General features: G+C 43.5%; 1 protein-coding gene across 1 annotated transcript in view; it reads right to left on the bottom strand.

The window, feature by feature from the left end:
• Nucleotides 1-10,084: 10,084 nt before the first annotated feature.
• The window catches only part of LOC134097923 (ankyrin repeat and SOCS box protein 2-like), a 53,306-nt gene continuing 46,847 nt past the window's right edge, over nucleotides 10,085-16,543 (bottom strand). The window contains exon 10 of the mRNA XM_062550874.1: nucleotides 10,085-10,866. Within this exon, the coding sequence (XP_062406858.1) occupies nucleotides 10,709-10,866 (158 nt within the window). The 3' untranslated portion in view covers nucleotides 10,085-10,708. The remainder of the gene's footprint in view (nucleotides 10,867-16,543) is intronic.

A 16,543-nucleotide genomic window follows, 5' to 3' on the forward strand; every position in this document is an offset into this window, starting at 1 on the left:
CCACAACTAGCACAAAAGTTAGACTATCTATGAATACATCGTTACATTTTCCTTTGTTTCATGCCTCTCGGTGCTTATTCTTAATTGTTAAGCTTCTGTGGCTTTGGTTTTGTAGCTGTCTCCTTCTCTTTCGGTGGTCTTGGCCACTAATTTTGTGGAGGCATGCGATGTTGAAAGATGTTTGAGTAGGTTTGAATTACTCGACACTAGAAAGGCACTTTTGACTAGGGCATAATGTGCATTTGACGATTATATTTGTTCCTTTCATTTCATGGAAAGAAAAATAATGACTGTACTTCCATTTAGCGAAGGTTAATTTTGGAGTATTTGGGCTCGCCATACCGGTTTCACTTTGACCAACTCGCTTTTGATGCGCCGCGCTGTATGTCGAACTACTATGCAAGCTTTGGAACACCCGCCCAACTCTACCTCTGATTGGCTTACCATGAACTTTTACTCAACCTCAGCCAATCGTCAGTATGCGCTTGTCTCGTACCCACTAACCAAGGAAGAACAGTAAAAGTAGTCGGCTCTGAGATAGTTGGTCTGATAAAAAAAAAAATCAGCTTCAAATATAGTAGCGCGCCGTATTTTTTGGCAGTAAAGCACGAGATACACCAACCCGACGGTTGGACATCTGGAGGAGTTGGATGGGGTTGGGAAGAAATCGGTTCGGTGTGTAACAGTTCGTCGGAGGTGGTCGGGAGACTTTTTTCCCGTCGGGATCTCGTCGGGAGAGTTTGAGCTTGCTCAGTCGGGGCTAGCGTCGGCGTCGGGGTGTTGGCGGTTGGGGTACTCTGATTGGTTTGCTAGTGTAGCACAGGCTGGTTTGGTTTGTTTTGTTTACTACTAGGCTAGTTCTCATGATATCCCACCTATTCAGCCTCCTGAATTCAACCTGGAGACTGGCCCCCCAAAGTGGAAGGAAGTGGAGAACACAATACGGCGTACAAGATCAGCATCAGCCCCTGGGCCGAACGGGGTGCCGTATAAGCTGCCGTATAAGCTCTACAAGAATGCGCCAGATGTTCTCTGGCATCTGTGGAAGCTCATGAGAATAGTGTGGCAGAAGGAGACAATACCTAAGGCATGGCGAAGGGCCGGAGGGGTGTTAACTCCCAAGGAAAAGGATGCATCAGACATCAGTCAATTCCGGCCAATCTGTCTTCTGAACGTTGAGGGGAAAATCTTCTTTAGCATGATTGCACAGAGGCTTTCCGCTTACCTGCAGAAGAATAAATATGTTGATACATCTATACAGAAGGCCGCCATTCCTGGGTTCTCTGGTTGCTTGGAGCATACTAGTATGATCTGGCACCAGATTCAAGCGGCAAAGAAGGACAAACGAGACCTCCATGTCACCTTTCTTGACCTGGCCAATGCCTTTGGATCAGTCCCCCACAACCTGCTCTGGGAATCCTTCAACTTTTTCCATATTCCATCACCCATCACTACACTGGTGAAGGCCTATTTTGAAGACCTGCAATTGTGCTTCACAACAGCGGACTTCACAACATTTTGGCTTCGCCTAGAGGTAGTCATCATGGCAGGCTGTACAATCTCGCCCCTGGCCTTTACTATGGCAATGGAGGTTATCATCAGGGCCTCAGAATGGGTGGTGGGGAGCGAACGAACCAAGAACGGGATCCACCTGCCACCCATCCAAGCATATATGGATGATATGACCACTCTGACCACTACTGCAGCGTGCACCAGGTGGCTACTTGGTAAACTGCAGGACAACATCAAGTGGGCCCGGATGAAAATCAAACCGAGCAAGACACAGAGCATCTCAATAGTCAAGGGAGAGCTATAAAACTTGAGATCCTGTATTGGTGATGACCCCATACCAACGGTGTCCGAGCAACCCATCAAGAGCCTGGGCAGATGTTACAACGCAAGCCTCAGAGACAAAGACCAAGTGAAGCAAATAAAACAGGACATGACCAACAGTCTGGAAAACATCAACAAGACTCTTCTGCCAGGGAAGCGCAAACTCTGATACTTGCAATTTGGGCTTCTCCCTCGAGTGATGTGGCCACTTACCATCTATGAGGTCCCAATAATAACTGTGGAGAAGATGGAGCGAACTGTGTCTTCATATGTGAAAAAAATGGCTTGGTGTCCCACGCTGTCTGACCAACATCAGCCTTTACGGAAGGGGGGTCCTTGAATTGCTCATCACGAGCCTCACTGAAGAGTACAAGTGCTCTAAAGTGAGGCTCCTGATGACATTGAAGGGCTCCAGAGATCATACCATCAGCAATGCTGCACCAGTCTTGGTGACTGGACGGAAATGGACACCATCCGCTGCGGCACAGCAGGCCATGTCAGCCCTCAAGCACAGTGACATTAGCTGCGTTTCCATTGACCATTAAATTGCGCAAATTATGAGTTGCGAAAAGAAATGTGGTGAATGGAAACACACACATTTCGAAAAAACTCACATTTTTCGATAAAAAGTTTTTGCGCTAGGGTGAGGTGGTATTTCGAGCGTATCGAAATTTGTATATTTCGCAAAACTGCAATGGAAACACTTTTTTCGCATCTAACGAGTCACGTGATCCAACAACCGGATGTTAGGAGGAGCGAAACCGACGAAGAAGACTGTCGACAGGAAGTGGCACCGGGAGAATAATGTAAAAATATATATTTCTTTATTCATTAATAGTGTCTCGTGTCATTCTAAAATGTTGAATCCACAGCTCCTCTGTGAACTCGCCGACAACACTTTCTCAAAAACGCTGCATACGCAACCGCTCAACTAGTTTTGTTTACCCATAGCAACAACGTTGCTATGCTTTGCTGGTTTAACCATAGGGTTTAACGTGATGAGAACGGTGCTGAAAGAAATCTAGATTCTAGATTCTAGTTCTAGAAACTAATCAACTGGGCTGATCTACGAAATATTCCACTGACATGGCTGTGACATGATTTAAGCATAGGCCTATAACAAACTCCTGTGATTGATATGTCATTTTTAATTTATGTTTCTGCCCCACCAAAACGTAGGCCTCCTCCGCTGATGGCTTATAGCCTAATGACTGATAATCAGCGTTGCCGTGGTGGCAATTTGAATGCATTTAGTGTAAATCTGGGTTATGTTGATAACCGCCATGTCTCCTAATGACTTACAGCACGCGAGAATACACAAGATTTTAATTTAGTTAGCCGAATGTAATGGAAACACCGCAATTGCGAAAATTGTGATTTTCGACATTAAGACAATATCGACAAAGTTTTCGCGCATATTTGTAATGGAAACGCAGCTATTGTGGGGCATGTCCAGCTGGGGAGAGGAGGCTTTTGCCTTGTGCCAGGTAAACCAACTTGGCAGAAGGCGTCATTGGCAGAAAGGAGGAAAATGGTGGTGGAGGAGGTTCACAGTCAGGAGGAAGCAGAAAGAAATGCAAAAGCTGTCTCCCTAGCCAAGCAGGGACAATGGATGAGGTGGGAAGGCCTGGAGAGAAGAGTGCTCAGCTGGATGCAGCTCTGGGAAATGGAGGCAAGCAATATCAGCTTCATTATCAGAGCTACTTATGATGTGCTCCCATCTCCGAAGAACCTCCACATGTGGTATGGTGAACACCCAACTTGCACCCTCTGCCCAACTCCGGCAACACTCAAACATATCCTGACTGGCTGTAAGACCAGCCTCACACAGGGCCGCTACACCTGAAGGCACAATCAGGTTCACAAGGAGTTGGCAGCGGCTCTTGAGACCAAGAGGAAAGTTATCAACTCCATGCCCATAAGGTTAGTCAACTCCATCACAGCACCAACCTTTATCCGCGAGGGACAAACTAAGCCTAACCACCCCCCAGCCAAGCCAGAAGTCGGAAAGCTAGCAAGGGCCTGGGATTGGAAGATGCTGGTTGATATTGGGAAACAACTAGTTTTTCCACCAGAGATAGCAGCTACCACCCTTAGGCCAGACTTGGTGCTCTGGTCCCCTTCAATCAAATCTGTTAACATCATAGAACTCACAGTCCCATGGGAGAGTTCAACTGAGGAGGCCTATGAGCGTAAGAAACTGCGCTACACGGAACTGGCTGCAGATGTGCAACAACGAGGATGGCATATAAATGTCTATCCAGTTGAGGTGGGATGCTGAGGGTTTGTGGCATCATCGACCATTAGGCTGCACAAACACCTTGGTATCCAAGGTCTGACTTTGCGACAGACAATGAAATCAGTCTCTGAAACAGCCGAAAGAAGCAGCCAGTGGATATGGATGAAGAGGAGGGACCAGTGGTGGGCTCAAAGAACTTCAGAACCCACTCACTAATCCCCCATCCCACCCCCACCCCAACATTACCTCCCGCTTGCAGTTCCAGAACTCTCCAGGAAGGGAGAGAACAAGGTATGCGGTCAGATCTAGGCCTGACTTAGGGGAGAGGATGTCCCTGCCGTGCATAGTCCCGTGGGCCAGCGATTGGGCTTGGGTCACAAGCTCAGGCTTGATCCACCTGTAGCTGGCCACCTTTGATGAGGGTGTCTAGTGTTGAAAGGCTACACTACTGATGATGTGTCCCAAAATTGACCTCTTCCCCATGACCCTACGCCACTCTCAACATCAAGGCAATCATGTTGTTACCATCCAATAGCACAATGGACAATATACCATCATGTCCCGTGTATGATGAATCTTTATATTAGTCATCTTATTCCAATGCTAGGTTGAATTCCCCATTGTCCTGTGTTCTATAAGATAGAGGTGCATTTACCATATTGCACACCTACAGTATGAAGTAGATCCAAGTTGCTGGCTGTATCACACTTTAATATTAATTCATCAAACCTCGTTGTGTAGTTTAATTAACTGGCACATTGCATTCAAGCTGAAATACAGACATTCAGAACATAGTGACATTGTAGCATACGACACAGATGTATTTTAGGTAGTTGGATGGCATGTAAGTAAAATAGCGATGTTTCAAAGCTAAGTTCATCAGAATCCTGGGATATGCTCTCTTGACAACGGGAAAGACAGAACTTACAATTGGCTTTTGGCCGTAGCAACCATCCATGTAGGACTAACAACTGGCCTTTGGCCATAGCAACAATCTATTTAGAACTAGTAACGGCAGTTTGTCCTGTAAGTTGAGAAATTAGAGAAATGAACACAATGCAAGTGGCCACAGTGCATGTATTTCTTTTTATTTTAAGTACATTTTTGGCTTTTATGCCTTTAATCAGACAGGACAGTATAGAGAGACAGGAAGTGAGTGGGAGAGAGAGTAGGAGTGGGATCCAGAAAAGGCCATGGGGCGAGAATCGAACCCCGGGTCACTAGCGTGTGGTGCAAGTATGGTTTACTGAACACAAAATCAAGCTTCAGACATTGACATTGCAGTTCCCTGATCTAAACTCCATAGAAAAACAGTGGGATGAATCAAAGAGAAGAATGCACAAGTGTGGACCTAGCAATCTGGACAATCTGGGGAGGTTTTGTAAAGATGTATGGTCTTAAATCCCTTACTTTGTATTCACAATCTTTATGGGGTGTCAGAGAAGAATATTACAAGCTGTTTTATTGACAAAGGGAGGTTTAAGAAGGTATTACAAGTAGGGATGCCAATAATTATGAGCAATGTGTTTTTGTTAAAAATATTTATTTCTTTATGAGATTTTCCTTTTTCTCAGAATAAATTTGCTTGCCTTGCAGGGTGTATTTTTCCTCATTGTTTTCATTGTGGGAGTACAATAAATCACCTAAATATTATTTTTTGTACCTATTTTTAGTCAACTTTTACCAAGGGTGCCAATAATTCTGGAGAGTACTGTAATTCCTCACTTCAGAGTGAAAAAATAACTGAATTTCAGTCAGAATGTACCATAAAAACATTTCACTGATACATAACAAAACAGTTAATAGAATAGTTAAAAGACATAAAAGACATAAAGCAAGAGAACCACTTCCTATTATTGGAACAGCCAACAAGTTAACCTTCTGCTTCTGATTCATAGCACCACCATATAGGCTGTTGAACTAAATTTAGCTATAGACCAGCTAACCTAAACAAGCCCTTGCCATTAGACAGTTTCTCTACGTTGTTACGGCCGGCTCGTTCACTGACCGTAACATAAAGGGAAACGGACAACAAAGTTCCAATTTATAATTTATTAAGATTAAGCAATAGTAATAGTAATACCAAACATAAGGTGTCTAGGGGGAAATGAGTGTTGGCGTGTGCGTGTATGCGTGAATGCAATCAGTGTTAGTATGTAAGATGACTAAATGATGAGCAAAGGAAAATAGAAAGAGATAAGAGATAAGGGGAGAGAGAGAATAAAGTGCCAGTGCAGAAGAAAGTCTAAATGGGTGTCTGCAAGAGAGAAGAAAGTGCCTAAACAGAAAGAGAGGAGAACTCCTTATATAGCCACGCCTTAATGCAGGTGTATACAATTAACCTAATCGGGCCCTCCCTGTCCGTGCACTGACAAGGAGAGGCCTGTAGGGGCACAGGGGGTCGTGACACCTCCCTCACTAAAAAGAGGTTTGCCATAGGAAAACCTCAAATACCAGTATGTAACCAAAAACAAAACTACAAAAGACCTCCTGTGGTCCGATCTTAATTCCGACCATCGAAAACTCACCATCCTGGGCCCTTGGACAGCGAGAGGAGAGACAGGACACACACAGTGGGACTAAATAAACGTAATTACAACCCAAATGCAATGTGTAAACCCCACCCAACATGGAAGATAAACCATGGAATCAAAAGTAGAAAAATCTGAATTGTTAACAGAATTAGTTCTTTGCAAGGTGAACGATCACACATACTCTCAAGGCTCATACTCTGAATATCTAAATCATGCATGCGACGTCTCAACACACAAGACCTGTCCTGTTCCTGAGTAGGACCGATAGATGAACAAGAAAGTAAACCATTTTCTTCACTTCGGTTGTCACTTTCCCACGTATCTGAAAGGCAAAGGTGATTACTGGGTGGTACCGACCCACTATCAACACTATGCTTGGCCAAGGAAGAAATAGGCAAATCAGGGAAGGATGAGGGAAATGGCTTCACTACATGATCATGCTCAGACACGATACTGCAGAAGTCATTAACCGTAATTCTTGTCAATTCAAAAAGGTGTTCTGTAGTCGCAGGTGCAACATTTTCAACACACCCCAAATCAGGTACACACACAGTGACACAATTCACCTGACCCGCAGGTGACTCCAATGAGTCTTCTACTTCAGTCACAGTAGTCGAAATGATGTTACTCAACTGCTTTTCTGCCATAGAGTCCAGACAACCAAGAGCATCCACTTGCGGTCTCTCTACATGCTCAACCTCTGGTTGCAACTCCAACGTCACTGCAGGTTGCGACACCAAGGCAGTACTTTCCCATATCTTACATCCAGCTAAATCATTTCCCAATATTAGAGACACACCTGGCACGGGAAGAGATGAGCACACAGCAATACTGACACTACCGGTAACCATCTTGGAGGCCAGTTGAATACGGTGAAGTGGCAGCTTAACAAAACTCTCAAGCCCTCTAACCAAAACGTGTCCCGTCACAGTCTGATCTGATGGGTGTTTTGCCCCTTTCAACAACAGAGACTGAGCAGCCCCCGTGTCCCTGAGGATGCGAACAGACACCCCACCTTTCTGACTGAACTGCGACACAACTCCGTCTGAAATAAAAGGTGCATACACAGAATGACTACCATCAACACACTGAGATGGCCAAATAGCCAGAGGTGCTACCAAGCCGACAGACTTGGGCTGTCTGTCTTTCTTTTTCAGGACCAAACAGTCCACAACTTTGTGGCCAGGTTTCCTACAATAGAAACACACAAACTCATTATTAGCAACAGGGGATTGGCGACTACTTGGAGGTGGTGACCTTGAGGAACTATCCGGAGACCCACGTCTCAATCTGCCACCAGGCACAGTCCTTGATCTACCCTGGTTGTCACGCCATGGCAAACTGCTAGTCTGTCTATGGGTAAGGGTGTATTCATCTGCTAGAACAGCAGCATCCTCCAATTTCTGGACATGCCGTTCATTTAAGTACACTGCCACAGATTCAGGGAGGCAATCTTTGAAATCTTCTAATAGAAGCAGCTGTTTAAGATCTTCCTTTGATTCTGCCTTTTGAGCAGCGCACCATCGATCAAACATACCCTCCTTCTCCCTGGCGAACTCTACAAAGGTCTGTTTATCCAACTTCGCACAACTCCTGAATCGCTGGCGATACGCTTCAGGAACCAGCTCGTAAGCCCGCAAGATTGTGGCTTTGACCACATCATATTGGCTACCCTGTTCGAGGCTAAGTGCTGTGTACACCTCTTGGGCCTTCCCAATTAAAACACACTGCAACAGCAGTGGCCACACTTCTTTGGGCCACTTCAGTGTGATGGCTACCCTCTCGAAATGTGCAAAATACCTGTCCACATGCTTTTCAGAAAAAGGTGGTACAAGCCGGATGTTTCGACCTACATCGAAGCCAGGCTGCAGTGGAACTGAAGGAGGAAGCGCAGGAACAGAAGGAGAGCTAGGCGAAGGAGAGTCACCCCCTTTAGCAGCCAATTCAAGCTCAAGCTTTTTAAGAGCGAACGCATGCTCTTCACGTTCGCGATCAAGTTCATGTTCCCGTATTTCACGCTCACGCGTATGTTCACACTTACGTTCCTCTAGCGCTAACCGTTTCAGCTCTACTTGTTGCTCAAGCCGGCGAACTTCCGTCTCCTTTTCCTTTAATCTAGCATCATGCTCAGCCTTCAACTTATCGGAGTCCAACTGCAAAGGTTTATCTGGTGAAGCTGCCCCTTTACCAAGTACACCTGTCTCAATCAGTTGGTTCTTAACAGCAATAAACAAGGTCTCTTTCAGCTTCTTTTCAAGAGCAGTTATTATTAATCCATAATGTTCTGCTAGTGTCCACAATTGTTCTTTAGTGAGCTTTTCTAACAACTCTTCAGATGGGCCAGCAATAAACTCATCTACAGCTGAAGTCATACTTAATAGCAGTGTGAAAACTCAACACAAGCTAGCTGGTCTTATTGTTTAGATAATAGACAAACAACAAAAATGAGGCACAAAATATCCCAATATTCTCTCTACACTTCCCAGGAAACACCCCCACAAAATTGAGATTACACACAAGTTAAATCACTAACAGCAAACTGGACCAGAATAAATACAACTTCAAATCACATAAGCTATCCTAGTCTCACACAAATTGCTGTTCAATGACGACTTAAAAGGCATGTACTCTCACTACAACTGCGCACAGTTACAAACGAATGACACACTACGCGAGCTCTACGTCATCAGCCATTCATAAATTACCTGAAAGTTCATTCAAGCACGAAAACGTCTCCCCATCTCAACGAACGCGTAACTAGCACAAAATGCAAACTTCATTAAAGATCTCTCTAAAAGAAGTCATGTAGCATTGAGTAAGCTACTCTTAATGAGCTAGTTAACAACACGAAACATTAGACACTGATGCAAAACAACGAACGCCAACACTACCGGTTTGAATGTAGCCTACTTACCCAAACTCACAAAAACAGTCCAAAATAACTTCACGATCCAGGTGAAAATCGCCACATCGGTCGCTGATGTCTTGCTGTAAACCAACAATCGTAATTAAACAGTACTCTGGAGACCTGAATATCACGCCAACTAACTAACTCCACCTGGCTAGTCTTCAGGGGCCTGCCAGCCTCGGGGCGACTGAATAACGCATGAACCTCATCACAAAATTATCGAAAAATTGCGCGAGAAGCGTGCCCCCAACAGGAATGTAAAATTCCGGACTAGGATTACCCCCAAAAGAAAAATTACATTACAAAAACCCAAAATAAACAAAAAGTGCACCGATGGAAGGGCACAGCCCAGCTGGAACACTCTTCCTAACCAGAGTCTGTTAATTAGCCAATTAAACCGAAAAAGCTTCTCACCTGGATCTCCGCGAGTCTATGGTCCTGTTTCTGTTTGTTTGATTCCGGACGAGCGCCCAATTATGTTACGGCCGGCTCGTTCACTGACCGTAACATAAAGGGAAACGGACAACAAAGTTCCAATTTATAATTTATTAAGATTAAGCAATAGTAATACCAAACATAAGGTGTCTAGGGGGAAATGAGTGTTGGCGTGTGCGTGTATGCGTGAATGCAATCAGTGTTAGTATGTAAGATGACTAAATGATGAGCAAAGGAAAATAGAAAGAGATAAGAGATAAGGGGAGAGAGAGAATAAAGTGCCAGTGCAGAAGAAAGTCTAAATGGGTGTCTGCAAGAGAGAAGAAAGTGCCTAAACAGAAAGAGAGGAGAACTCCTTATATAGCCACGCCTTAATGCAGGTGTATACAATTAACCTAATCGGGCCCTCCCTGTCCGTGCACTGACAAGGAGAGGCCTGTAGGGGCACAGGGGGTCGTGACAACGTGTTATTAGTACTGTGGCAAACCTCTTTCTGCTTTTTGATTAACAATCGGCACACAACCAGCAATCAATTTGATCAAATTCACAGATTTGAGTTGTCTCCGAACCACACACTAGCAGTTAGCTATACATGTAATCACAGTGGAGATAATGTGATATATCAATACAGGAGACTGAAAATGTGACATGGGAAAGGTATTTTGGGAGAGTTTTGGAAAGTTGTGGATAATCAAGCTTTTGTTGGTTAGATTATTGACTGATAATGACAGTGCTTAAGAGATACACACTCATACACACTCAATCAAAATAGAGATTCTCAAATTCTCTGTTGTCGTAGAACAGGTACTTGATGAGTCGTCCAGGCAGGGGGAGGCTGGTCATTCTCCTCAGTCTCTGCCTTCCCACCAGCTGACGGATCGTCACTCGGCACAGATGCATCAGGCAGGCGGGTGGCTCTAAATGTTTTAAGGACATTTTAAGATCACTGGGCCTCATTCACCAATATCTTCCCAAGAATTTTCTTAAATGTGCTCTTAAACAAATTCACAAAGGTGTTCTTGGACTCATTGCAACACACAACAGAAGTCAAATTTAATGTCTAATCAGATGATATCTAATCAGAGTATGCAGCATCTACAGTATTCCAGATTTCTTGATGTATGCAATAAGCAGTAACACCCTGGCGGACATCTTAACAGTCACTTTTACATTATATTGTTGACACTTGTTGCCTGGCCTATAATTTGGCTTTTAATATTATGCAGTCAATCTCAAATGACTGAAATGGCAAAGTATCTGAAAGGTAACTTATTTTACTCACTTGATTTTTCTTTGATGTACACCCAGTCTTTGTTGTTCTCAAGAAGTTCTGTGATTCTAGAACACAGTTTCACCGGACCAGTGTAATCAAGGAGACGGTCAATTATAGGTCCTGCCCAATAGGTATAAAGGGGATCTGCTATAATCTCACAGAACTGTACAAAAAGGATAAAAGATCAGTTAGGAAGAACAAAAATCCATTTATTCACCCAAATACAATAAACCACTGAAGATGCTGAATGACCACTTACAGTTCTGTTGAACTACTCATTAGCACAAATATCTAGCCAATCACATAACTACAACTCAATGCATGTAGGCATGTGGACATCAGTGATGCGCGGGTACGTGTCTGAACGGCCTGCCCCGCCGTTTTCAACTAACCCGACCGCAACTCGGACCGTATTATTAAAATACTGTACCCGACCCGCTTCCCGACCCGCTTATTGTAAAAAGTAGCCTAGTCTAACTTAGTCGTAGCGTCATTGAGCCACGCAAAACTGGTATCTCATATGCATGTAAAACAATATAGGCCTAATTATATATAGCCTAGTGAATTTGGGAAACATGCCTTTAGTCTACCTGTTTTGGTTCCGTGTCAGCATTCATCCAAAAATTAGGCTATTTGACTCAACATTGAAAATAATTAGCCTTAGGATTTTCCTATACAAATTCTATTTCAGCTGTTCCTCACATGAATGCCTTGAAGCTCTCCCAAGCATGAAATGCAGGCATAGAATATTATTAAGAAACTCGTTACTAACGTCTTCATCATTGGACCAAAACAAAAACCAAAACCAAAACTCAGAGCTGATTGAGTGCTTCAAAAACACACCTCTGTTGCTCCGCGATTATAAATTGCAGCGAGTTGAGGGCTTTCCAACGAGCCACTTTATAAATTGCATAAGGACACACATTGCATGCTCATACCAATAGTAGGCTATATGCCTTGATGACATTGAATTAAGAAGTATTTCCTGATTGGGGAAACTTTCTCGGCAACTTTGCTGCTCAGTAACCGAATTTTCTGTCGAGGAGGCCAGCAGTTTGAGAAAACACAACTGCATGTCAAGTGTAGCCAAGGGTCTGTCTACGCAAAAACAACAAGTGCATTTCTACATGCTCGTGACAAAATGTGGGAGATAGAATCGCGTTTCAGTGGCAATGCTGCAAATGATGTCTGTCTTTTCTAAAGACAATTATATGTACGATATAAATGACAAAAAATTAACGGCATATTTATTTTAACCGACCCGACCAAACATGACCCGAATATCATTAAAAATATTTTTTCTCGCCCGCTCGATTCGGATCAGCCCACACATCACTGGTGGACATCAATGGGTTAAGCGGATATGGGACGCGTTGGTTGTAATGCAATTTCCCAATGCCAACCAACTAAGTTGCTAAGAGGTTACAACTAGGTTGCTAACAGGTTAGCAACTGGTTTTGGGAAATGCCCCCAGCAGACATTCAAACTGAGAATTGGGAAGCAAGGTGATTTTGAACCTGGTGTGGTTATTGCTACCAGGCTGGTCTTTCAGAAACTGCTGATCTACTGGGATTTTAACAAACAACTACAGTATCTTCACGGTTCACAGAGAATGGTTCGAAGAATCGAAAATATCCAGTAAGCGGCAGTTCTGTGAGTGAAAATGTGTTGTTCAGGTTGATGGTGGGTCCTTAATCACTTTTTCTAGAATTAAGGTCTTAAAAAAATATTAGGGTAACAAAATATATAGAGGTAACTTTATGCCATACATTAGTCATCATGTTTTGCTGGCAACAATGAGCTTCTTCGGTTCATCCAGTGATAGTTTACTTTTTACTAATGTTATCTATTACTGACTAACAGCCTAACGAGTTTAGAGGGATGTTTTGGGAAATTGTCGTGTTACCTAGATCATGCACAAGGTGAAAATAGCACACATCACTACCTACAGAAGGGTACGAATAGCATCCACTTCTAATTATACACTGGTACAAATATAATACGTTGATATTTGTAAACAGGGTGAGAACAACCTTTGCCAATAAAGAAAATACTCATAACCTGTGCAGCTTCGCTTTTAGAGATTTCATCAAGGTCCAGCTCATCCCTAGAATTAAGCCGGCTCTTAATGGGAGGATGTGGGCCGTCTCCATAAGCACATGAGAAACAGGCGTTGGCATCACATCCATTGTCCAGCAGGAACTTGAGGATAAGTGTGTGCTTCATACCAAAGAGCAGAGCCCCAGGAAAGGTAGTAGGGAGTGTTGGCACACAGGCATTCACATTGGCACCATACTCCACCAGCAAAGAGACCATCTCTATATTTCCCTGTCTCACGGCCACCAGCAGAGGATTGAAAATATCCAGATTGGGGTCAGCACCTGCCTCCAGCAGCATGGAGGCTGCGTCCATGTTGCTGTTGCGTACAGTGAAGTGGAGGGCCGAGCAGCACCGGTCATCATAGATCTGGGAGTGGTCATACTTCAGCAACGTGTTGACGTCAAAGTCTGCATTGATGAGAACCTCCATGACTTCCTCTCTGTCATGCTCTGCTGCAAAGTGAAGTGGACTAATGGCACTCTCTTTCATAATCCTTCTGTTCGTGTGTGGAATCAGTAAAGACACAACTCTGCCCAAAGACAAAAATGAAACTATACTGTATTGCATCTGCACTGAAACATGAACTGCACTGGTGCTGGATTCCAGAAAACATTTTGATTGTCTAAAGTTGTTCAGTCTAATGACTGAATTTGAGCAAGCAATTTAAGATGACTTCAAAACTACCAACCTAGAATGTCCATGTTTTGCTGCAATGTGGAGAGGGGTCAGTCCTGCTTTAGTTCTCCTGTTGACGTTTGCACTTTTAGACAGAAGCAGCTTCACCACGTCCTCGTGACCATTCTTGGATGCTTCATACAAAGACGTTGCTCCATCGTTAGCTTGACAGTCAATATAGGCCCCTTAAGAATGTAAATGAGAATTTGTCAGTACAGTATTTTACTTGACTATGTGAATAATAGCTCAACCAATTCAGCATAACATCATTCTTTGTTCTTGTTTGAGCAGTGAAATCTAAATACTGATGAAACTACTAACCATGTTCGATGAGGAGATTCAATACTTCGGTGCTTCCTATCTGAGCAGCCATGAAGAGTGGTTCAATGCCATAAGTGTTCCTGGCTCTTATGTGTGCTCCAGCTGTGACTAGAAGCTTACAGATGGCAAAATTTTGGTTTTGCACCGCTACATGTAATGGCGTCACTCCTTTCACGTCAGCCTGTGAGACCTTTGCTCTACATCTCAGTAGAAGCTCCACTATTTCCTCAGTTGCTTTTTCACAAGCTGAAAAGGATGGATTTGTTCAGAGATACATAAGAACATATTTATCAAGTCATTCTTGGTATAGGACTGATCGGCTTCTCATTACTCCTTAAAAAGGGATACCTATGTGGAGAGGTGATTCTCCGTCGTTCTTTGCTATATTGGGATCTGCTCCTGCCTCAAGAAGACACTGGACACACAGTGGGTTTTTGTCGGCAGCAGCCACCATCAGAGGCGTCTGGCGCCCATTGGAACGTTTGTCAATTAGTTTAGGAAAGGCTTTAGTTGGTATGGATATAATAAAAACAGAATTGTTATCAGCAAATCAGATGGACAATGGTCATGGCTGTTTCTTAAACAAAGGAAGGATCCTTCAAAGTTTCTTTTTCAAGAAAGTTGTGTCATTGAATCTCACCGACACCATTTCAGTGTTGAGCATCCTGGAAATTCTAAAAAGGACAAAGTCGTTCATTTCGCAGAATTTTCGAGGATGCTCATGTGTAGCTCAGCTTGCTTGAAAACACCCAATCCTGTACACACATTTATGCAGGATTTGAAAACAGTACTAAACAAGGCCGTTCTCTATGTTTTTAACTGTAGATCCAGTATACAGTAATCTGTTTCATTATAGATGTATTGTTACTGTGTCATGTAAGTCGTAAGGTGGTGGTAGTTTAGTGATTAAGGAGCTAGAGCATGCTCCGCCTGTCTACATACTTCCGCTCAATTTCTTTTCCTTACAGTGTCTGGAATAGCTTGATCCGCCCTCGTTTTCTGGCTACAGCACCTCCAACCAACCAGCAAACAGAGGACGTTCCTCAGAGCGATACGTTTAAATTGCAAGCCTATTGATATTGTTGTGTCCCCCGTGATTAACATACGTCATTACCAAACGTTAGTGATTGAACTCCAATGATTTCAAACTTAAGACAAGTGTTCAATGGATCTAGGCTAGATTAGATCAGAAGTCACTGGGCCAGATGTACAAAGAAAGTGCTAATAGCGAGTTTTTGTGTGCGCAGAATGCGAATGCTGTGCCCTGTAACTTCATTACGTTAACAGCGTTCATCACCGCCTGTCCCCGCCCCCTGTACAATTGCGTGTGCAGAGCTGAAGCACAAGCACAGTTGAATATTGCAACATTAAAAAGAATCAAAATGTAGCCATCATACATGATACAAAGAGATGTCAACGAGCAGCGACAGACAAAGTAGTTCTACTAATCCACTTGTACTATTTACTGCCGGTAGGGATGACTTAATGCCTAGTCTAACAGATTGGGAAGTGTAGGCATGTTGGGAAAGAGAAAATACGATTTTAGAGAGGCAAACAAAAGTCAAGGTTGCTTTTGACATAGCACATTGAAGAAAACTGTTGCTCTGAATATTGATTCAGCTGTCTCTAAAAGTTTTTCTAATACACGCATTTAACCGCAATTTGGATTACACCTGCTTTCAAAAGGCGGAAGTTTTTCAACGCAAAATAGACGTGCGCTGTTTTCATACATATGGCGGAATACTTAAAGAGGAACAATGCAGGATTGGCGATTTCATCTCTGGTTTCGTTTTCGTTTTTCGTTTTCGCTCGTTTTATGCTTGCATATTTCTCTGCAGAGCTTCCCCGACAGCTTTAGCGTGTATATTTCTATATATAAATATATAAATTGCAAGCGTGGTTCTTCTTGTTCCTTACGCGTCTCTGACTTCCAGATGTAAACAGCAAACGATCGTTTATCAGAAAGTTGCAAGGTTGCAATAGCGGATAGGGACACCAGGGGCGGGAGGAAATGTGACTGTTTTCGATAAAACTGGTCAGTCAAGCAACACAACGATTTCTAAGCGATTTTATGACTATGAAAAAGTTGCATAGGGTCTCTTTAATCAGTCGCTATTAGCACTTCACCTTCCCTGTGCTTGCGCATTACACCCATTTTCAGCTGATCCGCCCAGGAATTAATATGCATTATCCATTCTCAGTTCCCACGGCAGGCAGTCTGCGCA

This window comes from Sardina pilchardus, chromosome 12 (genome assembly GCF_963854185.1).
Source record: "Sardina pilchardus chromosome 12, fSarPil1.1, whole genome shotgun sequence".
Taxonomy (NCBI): domain Eukaryota; kingdom Metazoa; phylum Chordata; class Actinopteri; order Clupeiformes; family Clupeidae; genus Sardina; species Sardina pilchardus.